Below are 19,203 nucleotides of genomic sequence, written 5' to 3' on the forward strand. Positions count from 1 at the left end.
CTTGGCATTGAATTTGATAGTGCCTCATATTCTGAATTTCAAAACTTGGTAGGTCTCCCAGAAGTAAGTAATTGGTTGCCCTTATTCCCATCTGAAGAAAAAGGAAAGACAGGGCTAAGTTCCACCACTGCCAGTCACCATCCAGCCCTTCCCCGTGTTCCCAAACCTCGGGCTGAAAGAAAAGCCTGAATGAACTTTTAGAGACCGAGCTGGAAGGAAAAAAGCAAACATGAAATGTACTCAGTCTATAGCACTAATTCCTTGACCTCTACATCCCCCGGGGCAAATAGCAAACACTGTACATGTCACAGCTTTGTAAGAACTAGGAATCTTCACCTCCTTCTGATGCTCTGATGCACTTGACAGTGAGTATATCTTCTGAGTCAGAACCATGTTAAAATGTTTAGGAACTTATTTTTGGCTTGCCCAAAGCTTGCATTTTCTCATAATTCTAACTATTTAGAGACAAAAAATGCCCATACAGATACTGCCATCTCAAATCCTGCATAAATTGCAGTTGAAGACACCAGGATTTCCAGTCGCCTATCTGTATTAGCCAATGGAATACAAGGAGTGGTAGCTGCATGTACTTTCCAGCTGAAAGATACCCCAGTGGATGGCTTCCTTCCTCTTTTGAACCTGTTCGGTACCTGTGGTTATTCGTCTCGCTGCTGCCCTGTCTCTAGGACTTAGAGGCACCCCGTCTCTCTGCTCCTGCACGGTGAGCTCCTGGAGGAGGCGGAAGATAGACAGCAGCAGCACAGCTCAAGTTCTCAGAGTTAGCAGGTCGTGACAAACGACAGCTGAACGAATAGGTGACTGAGCTGAGCTGAGACAAACAGGTCTCCTACTTCTAAGAAGTTTTTTTTGCCAAATACAACAAGGGAAATAAAATTTAGACTCAGATCCTTTTTTATACATAACAATTTCACTTATTCCAGACACAGAACTGAACTGAAATGAACTGAAATGAAGCAGCAAAGGTCCTTTTTTTGTTTGTTTGTTTGCTCTTTCTTTTGCAGTTTCACCTTTTTGTGTGTGTGTGTGTGTGACTATTTACTGAGTCACTGTTTAACTTCATTCTACTTTTTATTATTAAGTGTGGCAAAGAGGCATTGTGTTTACTAGGGTCAAGTATACCTACTTGCAAGAATAAGAGGAGATAGCATTTAAATTGCCTTTTGTCATGTTACTAAATTAGCATCTACTATGTAAGAATCTAAGTGATTGATGAGAAAAATATGACAGTTGTTTTTAGTAACTTGCTATCATATACTGGAACTAGATAAATATGAAAATGCTCTCAGCACAAAGGTAAGATAAAGGACACTGACAAAGCTGCATGAGAAACTTCACTGTCTGAGTCCTTATTCTGCAGGATCCAATTCCCTAATGCACCACACCAATAATTAAGTGCCTGCTAAAATGGTGCCAAGCCCACAATCTACCTCCCTAAGCTTCCCTACTGTTTGTTTCTATGTTTTATCAAAAGCATCAAATCATTACACTCTACCTATGGCTCTATTCAATGGGAAAAATAGAGAAGTCAAATTAAATTACAGTTACTAGTAATGGTGGAACTAGGAGAAGACACTGAGCCATGTCCCCATCCATGCAACCACGTGAGTCAACAGCTGAAGGACAAGATGACTCGGCCACCCACCGGCAGTCCTCATGGAGCCGTAACGTGGAACCACACTTGTTGCCAAAAGCTGCCTCTGCAGATCAACAGTGCGTCTTTAAAGTTCACGTGTTCAGCTCCAGAGTAAAAATGTGCCCTAGCAAGAGTCACTCCCGTTAATTAATTGGTTTTTTTTTTTTGGTTTTTTTTTTCTTTTGTCTTTTGTTGTTGTTGCTATTTCTTGGGCCGCTCCCGAGGCATATGGAGATTCCCAGGCTAGGGGTCGAATCGGAGCTGTGGCCACCTGCCTACGCCAGAGCCACAGCAACACGGGATCCGAGCCGCGTCTGCAACCTACACCACAGCTCACGGCAACGCCAGTTCCTTAACCCACTGAGCAAGGGCAGGGATCGAACCCGCAACCTCATGGTTCCTAGTCGGATTCGTTAACCACTGCGCCACAGCGGGAACTCCAATTAATTGGTTTTTAATCTGTGAGATCGTGAGCAATTTCTCAGTGTGGTTACCATATTTCTGTGATCGAAAGTGACGAATAATGATTATGGTTTTATACATTCTGAAATATTTTGAGTATTCTAAAATAGCCCACACATAGTTTTAGAGAAATACATAGAGAGATGATCTCTAATGGAAATTACTTAGCAGGTAACTGGTATCAGTCCTTTGTTCAAATCTGTAAATATATCTCCAATAGATCCTCTCAGTATTCATGAGAGTTCAAATGATGTAACCTGGAAATCTGTCATTTAATTCTACAAGTGATATTAATATTTTCAGCTGAATAGGTCTATAGATTTCTATCGATCTAAACAATCATTTTTCTTTTTCTCTTTCTCTTTTTCTCTTTCTTTTTCTTTTTACAGCCACACTTGCATATGACGTTCCCAGGCAAGGGTTGAACTGGAGCCCAGCTGCTGGCCTATCCCACAGCCAAAGCAATGTAGGAGCCCAGCCGCATCTGTGACCTACGCTGCAGCTTTAGGCAACGCTGGATCCTTAATCCACTGAGCGAGGCCAGGGATCGAATCCACATCCTCATGGATACTAGTCAGGTTCTTAACCCACTGAGCCACAACGGGAACTCCAATAATTATTTTTCTTTTCTTAAATCTACTTTTAAACTCCCACCCCGTCCCAGGAATCATTCTAGAATAATAATCCCAAGAAAAAAAGGCAAGACATGCTTCACTTATTAGTGAATAAATATGCTCTCTTTCTAAACATGCCCTCATTATATCTATGGCCAAATGCATGAGTAATTCTAACATATGGTAAAAATGTTAAAAATCGTGAATAAATACACTATCATATTTACATGAAATATAGAAGTTTATTAAATGAGGTTTTAGAATCCAGCACTGTTAAAGTCATCACAAAAATCTCAGAATCGGAGTTCCCGTCGTGGCACAGTGGTTAACGAATCCAACTAGGAACCATGAGGTTGCGGGTTCGGTCCCTGCCCTTGCTCAGTGGGTTAAGGATCTGGCGTTGCCGTGAGCTGTGGTGTAGGTCGCAGACGTGGCTTGGATCCCGTGTTGCTGTGGCTCTGGCGTAGGCCAGCGGCTACAGCTCCGAATAGACCCCTAGCCTGGGAACCGCCATATGCTTCAGGAGCGGTTCAAGAAAAGGCAAAAAGACAAAAAAAAAAAAAAAAAAAAAAAAAAAAAAAAAAAAAAAACCCAAAAACTCAGAATCTCTTTTCTCAGCACTAGAGACTAAAGAACTGATGGGGGAGGGGAGGGAGCCACGGAGGAGCAGAAAGGGAGGAATTTCACCCTGAGTGACACAGCAAGTGATCAGGGAATCAACGGAACAGACTGAATTAAGGAGAAGTTAGCAGCCTGCTGATTTCTAAGTACTTGACCACACTATTAGAATCATTCTCTCAAAAAGAATGGATTAATTTAAAAGGAAAGTGGTACAATCTGCAAAATTATCTCATTTGCTGCACTAGGTGAAAATGATTGCAATAGGAATGGGAATGAACTATTCAAAAAAAAAAAAAAAAAAAAAAAACCTTCCCAGGAAAATTGAACTGATAACATAACGGCTAGACCGAGAAGGAAAAGTGCCCTCTGAAGGGAAATCAGCACGAATTAATAACACTTTCATCCTCCTGCAAAATGTGTGTGTGCAAAGCAGACACATCTCCACAGCCCCCGCGTCCCAGGGCAAGGCAGCTCAGACGATCAGAAACAAGCTGTAGGTATCTATTCTGCAAATGCAACCAGCAACTTGAATTCATTCTAAGGTAAACGAATTGAGCACCCAGGGTGTGGTGGTTCCTGTAACAGGCTTGTTAGAGAAAATGATGGAAGGGTGTGAAGCCCAGAGCACTTGGGATGTCACTGGGCTGGAGGAGAGAATGGTTTTTCTTCTTGGTGGCAGGTACCAGCACTCCTGACTAGGGGCAACCACTTTCCATCGGAAGAAGAAACCGCTTTGCGAACAGAAGAGGGAGCAGGAGAAGAGAAGCAGGGCAAGTGCTGCTGGGAGGACCAGTCCAGGTGCGGAAGCGCGGAGGGCTGGCCTTGCCGGAGGGCACCGGAGGAAGCCAGGGGGAGGGGGGCACCCTCAGCGCGGCAGGGAGGGCAGATCTATGAAGACAGGGCTGCAGGCACAGGGGCGCGGAGAACAGCACCTCTGCACCCCAGGCATGAATCTCACGTGAACCCTCCAGGACACAGATGCCTTCTGAGCAAGTGGATTCCTTTCTTCTGTTACAGCTGAAACAGCCCCAGATCAACACCTCGTCCCTGTTCCCTCTACCGTTTCCAAAATTTAGGGGGGAGAAAATACAGTGTCCACTACAAAACTCACTTCGGAATAATTTTCCTGAAATAATACGTACAAATTTCCTTTAAATCTTTCATCATGGCTTTTGTGCTTTTTTCTTTCTACCTGCGGCAGATGGAAGTTTCCAGGCTAGGGGTGGAATAGGAGCTGCAGCTGAGGCCTTCGCCACAGCCACATCAATACCAAGTCCGAGCCACATCTGGGACCTACACCGCCCCTTGAGGCAATGCTGGATCCTTACTCACTCACTGAGGCCAGGGATAGAACCCACATTCTCATGGATGCTATGTTGGCTATTAACCTGCTAACCTGCTGAGCCAGAACAGGAACTCCTCGTCATGGCTTTTGAACAATGATTCTTACCCCCAAAAAAGGGGCAAGGAAGAAGAACAGAGCCCCAGAAAGCAAGCCACTGAAAGGCTTCATCTTTGTACATGATTCTGGATGCATAATTAGAAATTTAACTGCTTAGATTATATTAAGGATTGCACCACTACATTTTTACAAGGTTCATTAGCCTAATTATACACTTAATTAAAACAAACGCAGTCACACATGTTAACATTTTCAATTCTAAGTATAAATTACAACCAATGATAAAACTGGAAATAAGTAACAAATGTTTTATTGACATCTAAATTGGCTGAGCAAGTCTGAGTTTTGCTTGGATAATGTAAACTCCCACAACTGCCACCCAGCTGTATGGAAATGATCATAATTCATCTTAATAAAAGCTGACACAGTATAAACACCACAACTGCAGCGAAGGCAGAGCAGGCAGGAGCAGAATGGGCTCCCATCAGCAAGACCCTCTCACCCCACTGAGTCCTGGATGGGGCTGGTGGTCACTGACATTCAATTCCTCAGAACCACAGCCAGAATCCCAAGTTAATCCTAGTTTTTTTTCATCTTTCAGTCAATGAGATAAAGTAGACCCAAAAATGGTAAAATGAAAGTAGAGAGGTTCTTTAGACTCAAGCAGAAATGGCCAGCCTCACCCTGCTACCTTTAAAGAAGCAAGAGTTACCTAGATGTAAAGCACCACTTTCTCTCTAAAACAAATGCATGTACTATGGCCCTTTATTAAAACAAGTCCGCAGCTGAAAATGCACAACTGAAAGCTTCAAGTTAAAAAGGTGGGTTTTGGGGGGAAATTAAGTAAAATCAAGTACTCAAAGTTCAAGGGCGTATTTATTCTTTTTTTTTTTTTTTTTTTTTTTTTTGTCTTTTTGCTATTTCTTGGGCCGCTCACTCGGCATATGGAGGTTCCCAGGCTAGGGGTCTAATCGGAGCTGTAGCCACTGGCCTAAGCCAGAGCCACAGCAATGCTGGATCCGAGCCACGTCTGCAACCTACAACACAGTTCACGGCAACGCCAGACCATTAACCCACTGAGCAAGGGCAGGGACCGAACCCGCAACCTCATGGTTCCTAGTCGAATTCATTAACCACTGCGCCACCACAGGAACTCCGATTCTTTTAAAAGCAAAGAGTCACCTTTAAAACTCTACAGTGAATGGACATATGCCTGCCTCAAATAAAGCTCTTCTCAACACCTGAGGTGTTGCCCCGACATTCAAAGTGGCTATAATTCTTCATTAACAAATGCACCCAACTAACGGTGGACTGGGATTCTCAAACTGATAAGAGCAGACTCCCTTCTCACATTCATGGTAGAAGGATCATTTTCCTCGACTAGCCAGCACTTGCCTAGACAACAAGAACACCAACCATGTGGAGGAAATTTTTTTTTCCTCTCTTTACGGCCGCACCTGCAGCCTATGGAAGTTCCTGGGCTAGGGGTGGAATTGGAGCTGCAGCTGAGGCCACAGCCACAGCCACAGCCACAGCCATGCCAGATCTGACTGCATCTGCGGCCTATGCTGCAGCTTGCAGCAACACCAGATCTTTAACCCACTGATCGAGGCCAGGGATCAAACCCACATCCTCTCGGACACTATGTCGGGTTCTTAACCCACTGAGCCACACCAGGAACTCCTGGAGGGAATGTTAAAGGCATATCCCAGAAAGATAAGTGGAAATTGAAATATCATTTTTACTAACCACTACTGCCAAGTAGGACACTAACTGTATTTTATGTGTATTTTCTTATTTTAATCAAAAAAGCGAGAAGCATGTCCCAGCCCTCAGAGGTGAAGGCTGAGGCCAACCTGCCCAAGCCAGACTTACCAAAAAGTCAGAGCCAGCTTCTGTCCCAGGCACCTCCGGCCCCTAAACCTGGACTATTCCTAACGACCCCTCTATCAATAACACAAACAAGACTTAGCATGGGTCAAAGTCGTCACTGACCGCCTGAGAGAGGAAAGACAGCACTGCTAACCGGAAATTCTGGGAAGAAGATGAACTTTTTGTTTGCGATGCGTTCTGGAGCAAAAGGTAATAAAATACAGGTTAGATGAGCTAAGAGTTATAACTAACACCATTTATAACCCATGTCAATGTGAGGCAGAGAAGCCAAGTTCCCAGATTTTCACTGGATGTTTAAGTAGATGAGCACAGTTTTCCTTAAGACTTTTGAAAGATGTTTGCTAGATATTCTTGTATACAGAAGAGTTAAAACTTTATAAAGACTTTAGTTTTTATTTGAACAGGAAATTATTCAATATGTGCATCTACAACACAGAAAACCAACACTTATCTTTTCATGCATCTGATCACAGGAATACTTATTTTCCAAAAGGGTCACTTTTCTTTCAACTCGAAAACCTAAACATTAAAAATATTCTCTTAGATATGTGATTTTTTTTTTTTTCAGCGTAGGTGGTAGGAAATATGGACTGTAACATAAGTAGGAAAATAACTCCTGGAAGACAGTCATGAAAAGAAACTTGAATATAGCAATTGAAAAAGTTTGGTATTGGCAAAGGTTGCGATCCTTCCCCTGACATTTTATCCAATAGAAGTTTAAATGGTTGAAAAAAAAATCACTTTGGATAAAAATCAAAACTAATCAGACAAATCCAATGATGGTACTTCTGTAAAAATAAAGTTGAGAAGCAATTAATAAGTAAGGCATTTGCTAGCATGAGCCAGCAGCAAAAAAAAAAAAAAAAAAAAAATGTGAGCCACAAAGATGCATACACACACCCTCCTTACCAAGGGCTTGTTGCTAATTAAAGACTTCAGATTTTTCCTCACATGTCCTGACTGACCATCAGGATATTAGGAAGAAGAGTTCTGTAAGTGCCTCTTTCTAAGTGGAGGATATTTTTTTAGAAGTTGATTTTTTCCTCTTTCCCTTCCTCCTGGGAATCTGGGAGAATCAATGGTGTGTGTTGTTGGGAAATATTAAATAGTTAATAATAAAGAGGCTTTCTTATCAATCGGCAAGTAGAAATGAAGTTTTGGACTCTTGACCCCAAAACAACATGAATGGGAAACAGAGCAGAAGGAATGTTAGATATGAAAACGAAGAGAATGTAAACTCCCTGACAGCAGGCATCTTTATTTGTTTGGTTTTCTATGGCAGGGCTGGCAGATTATCATCAGTGAGCCAAATTCAACTGGCCACCTGTTTCTGCCAGTGAAGCTTCTGTGGAGCACGGCCACGCTCCCTTGAGTTCTATATTGTCAGTGGCTGCTCTCATGCTACAACGATAGAATTGAACACTTGGAATAGAAACTCAGTGGCCCACGGTGCTCAAAATATTCTCTGACCCTTGAAAGAGAGCTTGCCTTGAACCAGGAATGGTGCTTAGGAGATACTCGATCTTTAAACAACAACAACAACACTGGCTTAATAAAACAAACACAAACATACAATGACTATTTGCATAAGAAAAAAGTACAGTGACAGAAAAGTCCAAGGGTCTCGGGGCTCAGGATAAAGAAGAATATGTTTAAGTGGGAAACCCCATTCCACAAAAGACACCGGGAAGCTGGCTGCAATTTGTCAAGAATAATATGCTTCAGCCATATATGTCTTCACAGGAGAAAAGCTTAAGAAATCCACTATAAGTTAGGCTCTGGAGTCCACACAGAAGGATAATAGCTATTTAAAAATAAACCACATTATTGTACATGGAATGGACTGTCAACGGGGACCTGCTGTATAGCACAAGGAACTCTACCCAATATTCTATAATAACCTATATGGGAAAGGAATCTGAAAAAAAAAGAAAAAACGGACATGTGTATATGTATAACCTGAATTATTTGTTGTACAGCAGAAATGATCAAATGCTGTACATCAGCCATAATTCAATAAAACCTAAAAAAAAGACACAGCAAAAAATTAAAATGGTATTTCTTGAAAACCTTCAACAATCTCTCTGTTATTTACTGAATGGGTCTCACTTGCCGTTCATATAAAACTTTCTAACCTACTCTCCCATGCCACCTTTCAGCACATTCTATTTCAAATCACGGACTCATTATTTCTCACACGTTTCTAGGGAGCATCCTCCTTTCATGCAGTCTCTTCCTGAAAGAATACCTTTCCAGAACATCACTGGCCTAGGTCCTATATTTTCCTTCCAAGATCACGTCCACAGCCGTACTTCCTCTAAAGCCCGATGGCACATGTGCACAGAGTTCTTTTGACACATGGTATGTGTTTTTTGCATACCTATGTCTCAATTAGACCTTAAGTCTCTTAAAACTAAATACAAAATCTTTTCGTTTCATAAGCCCGGCCCCTATTTCAACTTATAATTTTATATCTTGCTTCCTAAATACTCAACTGTACATCATAATCATATTCCCATGTAACCAGAAAGTCTCAGCAAAACTCACTGACATCAGGCCAGGACACGTCCTTATTGTTCTTTGTTGTTGTCATTTTGTTTTGTTTTTCCTTTTTCTTTTTAGGGCCAAACCTGCGGCATTTGCAATTTCCCAGGCTAGGAGTCGAATCAGAGCTGCTGCTTCCAGCCTACACCACCGCCACAGCAACACCCGATCCAAGCTGCATCTGCAATCTATGCCACACCTTATGGCAATGCAGGATCCTTAACCCACTGAGCGAGGCCAGGGATTGAACCCACATCCTCATGGACACTGTATCAGGTTCTTAACCAAATGAGCCACAACGGGAACACCCCTTATTGTTTTATTTCTAATGTAGCAATGCAGAGCTAAAGGGGAGAGTCAACGTAGGCTAGACTGAGCAATACCCACATGCTATGTTCTAGAAATATAAAAATATATGAAATGAAATGGGGTTTTTCTGCCAAAGGAAATGACAATTACTTGGCATAGCCTTCCTGAAAATAGTAGCACTTGTGATTTAAATAAGGAGGTTATGTTTGACATTTAAATCGGGAGGAAATGAAATTATACGTGTGAAGTGAAAATTGATTTCAAGGTAATAAAACTGTGAATAAAGAGTTCTGGATGGGGATAGGTTAACTTCCTTTCTGAATAAAATACCAGAAGATGATTAGAGAGAAACAGCATCCAGGGGCGACAGCACGGTCATTCCCCCTCTTCCCGTATCCACAGGGCAGTGGCCGGAGGAAGGGCCGCCACAAGCCAATTGTCAGGAATGGCCCCAATCAGAGAAGGACATTCAACCGCCTCTAGAAAGTGGCTTCTTTAAGTTGGCCCAGCAGCATCTGTATTCCAAACACTTCGTTAATCCTCAGGCCATAATAATACCTCGTACTTACGTGGCTTTAAACATCTAAGACTGACTTCAGGTTTTCCCTATTGTCCTGAATCGTGTCTAATAGCTGAGGTGTTCTGCACAGTTTCTTCCCTTGGCAATGTATACGTCCCATTCTGCATTGTCCCTGAAGACGCTTTGGCTTTGAAATTGAAATCAGAAAGCAGTCCTGACATGTACGTGTCACTTTTATAAAAATAAGTATTCAGCCAGTGTTATTCAATTAGTTATATCGCCAAAACGGAGAGGGCCCGAGTATGATTGGAATCTTGCACAAAGAAAGTTATTCTTGGAAATTTCAACTTACATCCCATGAATATGTATTCTTGTATTCCCGCTAGATATACGTGTGATTTCCTCACCAGTTCCACTTAATTTCTTCCTTTCTGCTATACCACATCCCTTAATTTGCCCTTGCAGCTACCGTGGAGCTGACGCTGCCCCCTTTACAAGCTGTCATCACAATTAAAATCATCTTTCACAACAAGCCAGTTTCCGTTCCCTACTGCAGACAGCTTCTCCTCTATCAGCGCACAGAGCACCGACGATACAAGGCCATGGGCATTTATCACATGGCGTGGCTCCTGGCCTCTCGTTCCACCGTGCCTGCCAAGCCCTGGAGAGACACTATGTCCTGTTCCTCCTTGTCTCCTAGCACCTCACGTGGAACCATCACACGGTACATGCCAGGGCAGGTTTCTGACTGATTGAGAAGAAGGCACCTGTGAAGCACGTCTGAGAACGAGGAAGATGCATGTCTCTGGCTCCTGATTCCTGGCCCCCACGATTCCCGAGCAGCCGGCTGCCTTTCTCTCCTCATCAGCCTCACTCTGAAGGCCATGACCCTCGAGGCCATAAGGGATCTCGACGATGCGACACAGGGCTCGGGGAGAAAAAAATGCTGTTCTGTTTCCCAGTGTGAAAATTGGCAGTGCCTAAAAAGGGTTTATAAAGAATCTCGTTTTCTTAGTCTCTTCGTCCCTTGTATAGGAAAGCCATACAGGACTGCCTTCATGAAGCGCCAAATCAACAGGGATTAAAAATGACTCAGCTAAAAAAAAAGCAAAAAAAACAAAAAACCGCTTCTGGTTCTGTAAAGGGATACGTGTCTTCTCAAAGGCGTGCTGTACATTGAAACAAAACACCATGGTAACCAGTTAACTGGTGGATTTCGTGAGACGCCTTCTACTGAATTAATCTGCAGTGGATTTATTTTTCTATCTTATTCTTTTTTGGCTTTCAGATTTTTATCTATTTTATCCTAATACCCTTCCACACTGAGGTAGGAAAGGTGTCATGAATGACAGATAATAACATGTTTGTGATAGAAGCACCGTTCAAAGCTGGTAGATGCACAGTTAAATCTCATTTGTGATGAGTTATATCCCACAAGCAGTTAAAGGCACATTCCTATTGGGAAGCTAGCATTCATGCATTTTAGCCTCTTATTTTTCTACTCATGACATAAATGGGAAAAAGAAAAGATTTAACTTCTGAGATCATTAAAAAATGTAATTTTTAAAGAAGATAAAGGCAACAGCCATTCTGAAAACAACTAAGCTTATATAACTGAAAGCTCTTTCAAAAAGTTTCAGTGCTTCTCCAGAGTTTTAAAAAATCAACAAAGGAAGGAAAAAAGTGAGCTCTATCATAACTCTGTGAATAAAACCCTCTCCCCCAAATCAAGGTGAATTTCACACCCGGTTACATAACGCTAACATTCAAGCCTCCTACTCCAGCAGAGTTCTAGGTAAATCCAAGTTTTCAGCTTCCAGACTTTTCATGAGGTGTGTGTTTTACCAAAGAGATAAAATCTGGACTCAGTACTGTCAGGAACATACAACAGAAAGGCAGGGCAACTGTTCAAATACTTTTACTTTAAAAATTAAATACAGGAGTTCCCGTCATGGCGCAGTGGTTAACGAATCCGACTAGGAACCATGAGGTTGCGGGTTCGGTCCCTGCCCTTGCTCAGTGGGTTAACGATCCAGCGTTGCCATGAGCTGTGGTGTAGGTCACAGACACGGCTTGGATCCTGAGTTGCTGTGGCTCTGGCGTAGGCTGGCAGCTACAGCTCCGATTCGACCCCTAGCCTGGGAACCTCCATATGCTGCAGGAGCAGCCCAAAGAAAGAGCAAAAAGACAAAAAAAAAAAATAAATAAATAAATAAATAAATACATAATTTAATGACATGCTTGCAGCAGATAACCCATCTCTCACAACATGCTAGATGCTTGTCATTCCACGGCAAGATGGAAACTATATTCTAAGTTCTCACTCACTGGCCTAAGGTGGCTTTGCATTATTCCCCTTTCTTCTCCCAGTGTAAATGGTGTTAAAATACAAAATAAACAGATAAGATGCTAACAATAAAAAAAAGAGGTTCAAACTGAGACGCCAGATAGTTCATAAATATGTTGCATCAGGTAATCACTAGATGGGTAGATAAGAGAGGATGGGATTAAGCTTCAAAGACCAACACCCCCCGCCCCCCACCCCCCAAGGAGGCAGCATTTCACTTGCGGATAATGGAGTCCATCAAACATTAGCTATAAAATCAATTCACAGTATTTGAATATACATACAAACAAACTAATTCTTTCACAGAAAGAGAGCTGAAGGATAAAAGCAATTCATATAACATTTAACCTTTTCTTGTTTTTCTTTGTTTTTCTGGTTTTTTTTTTTTAGGGCTGCACCTGCAGCACCTGGAGGTTCCCAGGTTAGGGGTTGAATAGGAGCTGCAGCTGCCGGCCTACACCACAGCCACAGCCACTCGGGATCTGAGCAGTGTCTGAACCTACACCACAGCTCACGGCAACACCGGACCCTTAACCCATGGAGCAAGGCCAGGGATTGAACCCACATCCTTGTGGGTACTAGTCGGGTTTGTGACCCACTGAGCCACAACAGGAATTCCCACATTTGGCTTTTTTAAGGATACATATTCTCTGAAGACTTACTAAGAAATAACACAAAAATGTGCCATTTGGGGGGTGCAGATTGAAGAGAAGCAGCCACAAGCCACCAGGCAGGAAATCAATCTATAGCTTGTCTAACTTCTTAAATTTTCAAGCAAAATCACAAAAATCATATAAAATTAAGGAACTAAAATAAAATAAAAACAAATTTCATAGGAGTCATTTTCTCCGTGATCCAGATAATGGTGGCTGGATACACTTTTCCAGAAAATTCCTTTAAGTGCTCCCTACACTTTGCACGTTCAGCTGGAGTTCCTCAGTCTGCAGCGAGGACTGGGTTCGCAGGGGTGTGACCAACACTAAATGTATGTCTTAGGAAAACATAAACGCCCAGTTTCTTCATCAGCCTAAGTGCTTTTTCTGTGACTATGATGTGTACGTGTGAATGAAGGCGCCTCTGCCCCCAAATGAAAATGCTTCTATTAAGCACGTGCTAAATCAACACCACGCCAGAGCTGAGCACAAATGACGATAAAACCCTCCACATTAGGATTCATTAAAAACCTGCAAGATACGTTACCTGCCGCCTCGAGCACTGAAAGGCACTACATGGATTCCCAGAGGCCCTCCATCGTTGGGGACTTGTACGAGCTTTACCATATCACTGTGAGACAATGATGAATGAGGAGCATGAACATGTAGGGTCACAAACCAAAATCGAAACCAAACCAAACACAAAGCCGCAAGGACACAGACACACGACAAACAGCAACGGAGGACAAGACGGAAAGCCCCACCGGGCACACACACCCATTTACACACACAGTCTAGACTAGGAGCATGTGGCGATGAAGGCACATGGAATGCTACATACCTGCACGCTAGTCTGATGGCATGGGGGGGAGCAATCATCAGAAATAATGACATTAAAAACGACCCCGAACCGTTTGGCTCCTGTGTAGTCCAAGTACACATTCAGTGATCGAACCTCTCGGTTGCCCCTGATAATGTCCCATCCCAGTCTCCACTCAAGGACTATGCAGACTGACTGGGTAGAGATGGTTCAGCTGCCCAGCACTTCGTACCTCACACATCTTGGAGCCCTCCGAAAATCTAAGGAGGTCCAAGTCTTGGCCCTGGAAGTGGCAGTCCGGAGGGATCCCACGGCGACGTGGAGCCGTGCGGAATGTCACCCTCCTGCCTGCAACAAGCTCGCTCATGTGCAGGCTACTCAACACCCATGGACAAGGGCTGAACATCGAACGTCTGCCCTAAGGGTGTTTGTGAATGAACGCTCAAGTCCTGAAGCTCTTTACGTGAAGTAACGTGAGGTTACTCCTACGACACAGTCTACAGTACTTCAATATTCAATATAAGAAGCCTGACTTTGATAACAACTGGTCTAATCTAGAGAACGTAGGTTTTCTAAACCATTTCACTGAGATGTCACTTTCTGCTTTATTTTTGGAATTAAAGGATAATTGATGTGCAGTGTTGGGCCACAAATTTCACGTTCTTTATAGACATTTCTGTGTGTGTGAGTACTGCACAGAAATCTAAGCAGCACTTATCCAACAGTCAATATTTGGAAATACTATTTCAAGTACTTATCTAGTTGAAGCAAGCTGGCCCACCATAAGTGACGACCCATGGACTTGGCAAAGATCACGGTTCGGTTTTTATGCAATGGAAAATGCCTCTGCTCCCGTTGTATTTCTTAAATAAAAACCTGAGGTTATCCTATATACTATAAGGGCCCTAGTTAAATAATACAAACACTAAAGAAAACTAAAGCTAGGACTAGCAAACAAATCAACACAAAATTGAAAATATGTATACAGACGTCGTCACGTACCCTGATTTTAGGACAAAATTATAATTTTGTCATATAGCCAAAATAATTCCTAAAGTGAATACTTTTCAAATGGATATTTCATTTTTTTATATTTTCACAGAATTTCCTAAAAACCGTATTTTAGATACGGCTAATAACATTCAAACATCTGTTCAATGATTGGTTTGTTAACTAAGAATAGTAGAGTAACTCTAATACATTAAGCTCACATTCTTTCTAAAAAGAGCTACAACAGGGCACCTATTTCTTAAATGTAAATACTTAAGAGAGTGCTGGTTGCTGGGTCTTCAAACATGATCTGCTTCAGGAGCCTGTTTAATAACCTCCCTGAGAAAATTCTTATAGCCCTTCCTTGGAAGACCAAGAAAAGACAGAACAAAGAATTTAATATTTAATTGAATTCCCTCCTGCTCTAAAGTAACTTAGAAGTAGTTCTAAGAACATCTTCCATTCACACATGCCATAATCTAAGATAATTGCAGAGTTGTGATAATATAGGGAAATTTTTCTTCCACTTTTTACACTTAAATTATGTTCAAGGACCCTAACTTCCAATTTTTCATCAGCTCTCTTGAGAGATTCTATTTCTTACCTGATCCAACTAGTTTTTCAAGTTTAGCAAGTTATGTCTACAATTTCTTTTTTAATTTCACAAAGTTGAAGAACACACACATGACCAAAATACTGATGTACAAAAGCAATCTGAAAACAGTTACAGTGCTGCGAACATGACACACACGTTCGATCAAATACTATTTTCTGTTATAACTTAATAGTATTTGCCAAGGCATGAAACTCAGAGCAGGTGTATGTGAATTTCCATGCGACAGTTCATACACTCCAGTATTAACTCAGTCAATGAAAGAGGCTCTTTGGAAAACACACCAATGCAAGGCATGTTTTAACTAAGCACAAACATCCCGCATGCCATATGCTTTCAGAATACTGGCTGCTATCAGTGAAGCTGCATGGATATCACAAAGTCAGTTGAAACCATCAGTTAACTTACTCCAGAGAAAAGTTGGGTACGTTCTCCACACCAGTGTCGGCGTGTCCCACGGGTTCAACACGGCTGCTGTCTTCCTCCGTCCCATCCTCATCCTAGAGACGGCACAGCACAAAGAGAAGGAGACTCTGAGTCAGGTCTATGTCTATAATGTGAAGGAGGAAGCTGGATAAAACTGGAGTCTAAGAGGGATGCTGAGCATCAACGAGGTCTCTCCTCTAGCAAGGATGACCTTTGATGAGAAGATGGGCTTGGGCACATGAAAAGCTGCATTTTAAAGCAATGGTCTCCTGAGTTAGCCCATCCCAGAGGATGAAAAATACGCCACTGCAATAAGGAATGAAAACATGAGAATTTCCACTAACCCTCCTACCTTACCATTTTTATTTCACTCTGTGTGTGTTTTAGGAAGTAATTATATATCACTACAATGCTACAATACACAAATAAACAAATGCACATTACACTGGGCATGCATGTTTTCACATTTTTCCTAATCCAAACAGCTGAGACCATTATAAACCTTAACAAGAAGCAAAATCTTCAGTCCTGTGTCATTTCCTCAGTTCCTATGAACACAGCAGGTCAAAATGAACATGAGGTACAATCCGGGACTTAAATACCTCATCCTGTGGAATTTCACATGAAGTTACCCTACGCCAATCGACTGATCATTTGGAGGTAAAGGCATGAAGATCTTAGACATGAAGAACCACTTCGGGTTCTTCTGTTACACCAGGCTCAGGCAAAGGCAGAGGAGATGATGCAACGAAGCCCCACCACTGTAATTCTTCCTTTGCAAAAGGCGGTAGTTTGTTTAAAAAAAATTAAATTCCAACATGTGGAAGAAACTGGGTAAGTATGCTGGTACTTCAAAAGGCGCATGTGGAATAAATGTGAGGGTTCATAAAAATAAACGAAATGTCATCCGAGAACATGCTTAACTTGACAATCTTGGCCACGGCCTTTTCTCTAAGCAGGTCACTATCAGTTAAGTTGGTTTTGCAGGATCATTTGAATAAGGAGAAATGTGCCGGACATATCAATGGTTTTATTAACCAAATTAGAATATTTAGAAAAGACTCGGAATCTCCAAACACAGTGGCTGAGAGACTCACGTGCGTTGCATCTTGGACCCAGCGTCTCATAAACATTTTGCTAATGCAAACAAAGTCACCCCTAGGAATCTCTGGGACAATATGCTTTCCAATACAACCAAATAAAATTTATTTCATCTATACCTTGGAAGTCTATGTGTATAGTTTATATACACATATAATTGGTCAGGTTAATTCTTTCTACTGTATAGATTTGATAACAGTGAGTTTACATATGAACTTACTAAACCACCTACATGAGAGTCCACCATTAGAGAGAAACTGTATAGTTTTAACCATGTATTTGGCAGACTCATAGTAGAAATGTATGTGCTATCCATAGAGACATCACCGAACAGAATGATAAGCAAAGGTTTTATGTTTAAGACACTGTGTCCAACAACATTTCAAATAATTGACACAATCTAAAGGAATCACAGAGAGGTTGGTAATGCCCAATTGACATTTCCTCTGAGAATCTACCAAAATAGGAAGCTGAATACACCAAGATTTTCTACAAGGTTAGACTGTCTCGGTGCGTTCTCAATGGCAGGGCACGGCATGAAGCCAAGCCTCTTGAAGATTGATGATCCTGCGTTTTGAGAGGCTCTAATATGTACTTCTTAGTCATCTATCTTTGTAAGCACCAGCGCATAATACATTTCAAAGGTTAACCAGCATCTTGAACCTGACACTCAGAATGTAAACAACAACTCCCCAAATCATGCTTTTCCACTGGGAACGTGGGTAGGGAGAGGAGAAATGTGATTGTATATAAATAAGAGGGAAAACATACAAATAATCTTGCAGGTTAAAGACATTTTGTTTCGAGATGCATAACACAATTGAAGCACTGGTGAAATACCACCTCCATGTATAACTAGCACACATACCTAGTCGCACTGTGAAACGGTCACATAAATGAAGTGCCCCAACTACAGAGATGAAACAGTAACTGACCACTGACACATTCACTGTTCCCAACAGCTATTATCTGCCCCCAACAGCTCAGAGAATATGATTTCATGTAGCTGCATATGGTGCTCGGTTATTTTGCACCATTCACTGCCCTAAGGCTGATCTGCAATTGCTGTGGGAACCACAGCATCTGGATGTGTGCAGATCAGCTCCTGTATGGCTTTATTTTGTTGTTTTGTACATTTAAAAGCTGGGACTGAACACAATTACTTTTAGCAGGAAATACACCCTGGATTCTGTTATAACCGTAGTAAATGAAGCCCAGTTACTGGATATGTCAAATCAAGATTGAAGGCCTTAGGGAGTTCCCCAGGTGGATCAGTGGTTACAAACCCAACTAGGATCCATGAGGACGAAGGTTGGATCCCTGGCCTCGCTCAGTGGGTTAGGGATCCGGCATTACCATGAGCAGTGGTGTAGGTCCCAGATGCAGCTCGGATCTCATGTTGCTGTGGCTTTGGTGTAGGCCGGCAGCTGCAGCTCTGATTCAACCCCTAGCCTGGGAACCTCCATATGCCTCAGATTCGGCCCTAAAAGGAAAAAAAAGGGGGGGGGGTGAAGGCCTAGAGTGATAATTTAAATTACAGGAGTGCTAAAAATTGTTTTCCAGGTGAGTTGTCGTATTTTGCGTCCTTTCCCTTCTCTCCATTTTACAGCAAAGTGAGGTGGTTAAGAGCTCGGACCTGTGTGTCACCACCAAGTGCTCCATCTGGCCTGGCTTGTGTCCTTAGGCCACGTATATCCCCTCCTACATATCCATCCCTGCTTCTGTATACTGGGAGCAATGCAAACATCTTCTTAGGACTCCTGAGAGGTGCAGGTAAGATAATCCATGTCACAATCATAACATGGTGCCTGGCGCATAATAATTAACAATAAGTGTCAGCTGTGATTGAAAAGAGGAACAGAGGAGTTCCTGTCGTGGCTCAGTGGTTAACGAATCCGACTAGGAACCATGAGGTTGTGAGTTCGATCCCTGGCCTTGCTCAGTGGGTTAAGGATCTGGTGTTGCCAGGAGCTGTGGCGTAGATCCCAGATGCGGCTCGGATCCCACGTTGCTGTGGCTCCGGCATAGGCTGGCAGCTGTAGTTCCGATTCGACCCCTAGCCTGGGAACCTCCATATGCTGAGAGTGCGGCCCTAGAAAAGACAAAAAAAAAAAAAAAAAAAAAAAAAGGTGAGGACAACTAAATGCTGTATACAACCCAGTAAAGGGTGGGAAGAGGAAAAACTACGGGTTACTGGTTGAAGAAATTTTCAAAGAGAAAATAGATGTCAAGAA

At 42.3% G+C, this 19,203-nt stretch overlaps 1 protein-coding gene across 50 annotated transcripts in view; it reads right to left on the bottom strand.

Annotated features, from left to right (window-relative positions):
- Positions 1-19,203, bottom strand: part of PARD3 (par-3 family cell polarity regulator) — a 634,673-nt gene that overhangs the window by 270,022 nt on the left and 345,448 nt on the right. For 49 of the 50 annotated variants that reach the window (XM_084980471.1, XM_084980461.1, XM_084980477.1 and 46 more), the window contains 2 exons: positions 15,851-15,942; positions 13,567-13,650 (listed from right to left, as the gene is read on the bottom strand). In XM_084980471.1, coding sequence (XP_084836597.1) covers positions 13,567-13,650; positions 15,851-15,942 — 176 coding nt within the window. The remainder of the gene's footprint in view (positions 1-13,566; positions 13,651-15,850; positions 15,943-19,203) is intronic. The other variant, XM_084980475.1, reaches the window with a different exon arrangement.

Source organism: Sus scrofa, chromosome 10 (assembly GCF_054392235.1).
Source record: "Sus scrofa isolate SSC_HxYL_T2T_F1_AM1 chromosome 10, Sscrofa_HxYL_maternal_Yorkshire_Landrace_v2.0, whole genome shotgun sequence".
In the NCBI taxonomy this organism is placed as follows: Eukaryota; Metazoa; Chordata; class Mammalia; order Artiodactyla; family Suidae; genus Sus; species Sus scrofa.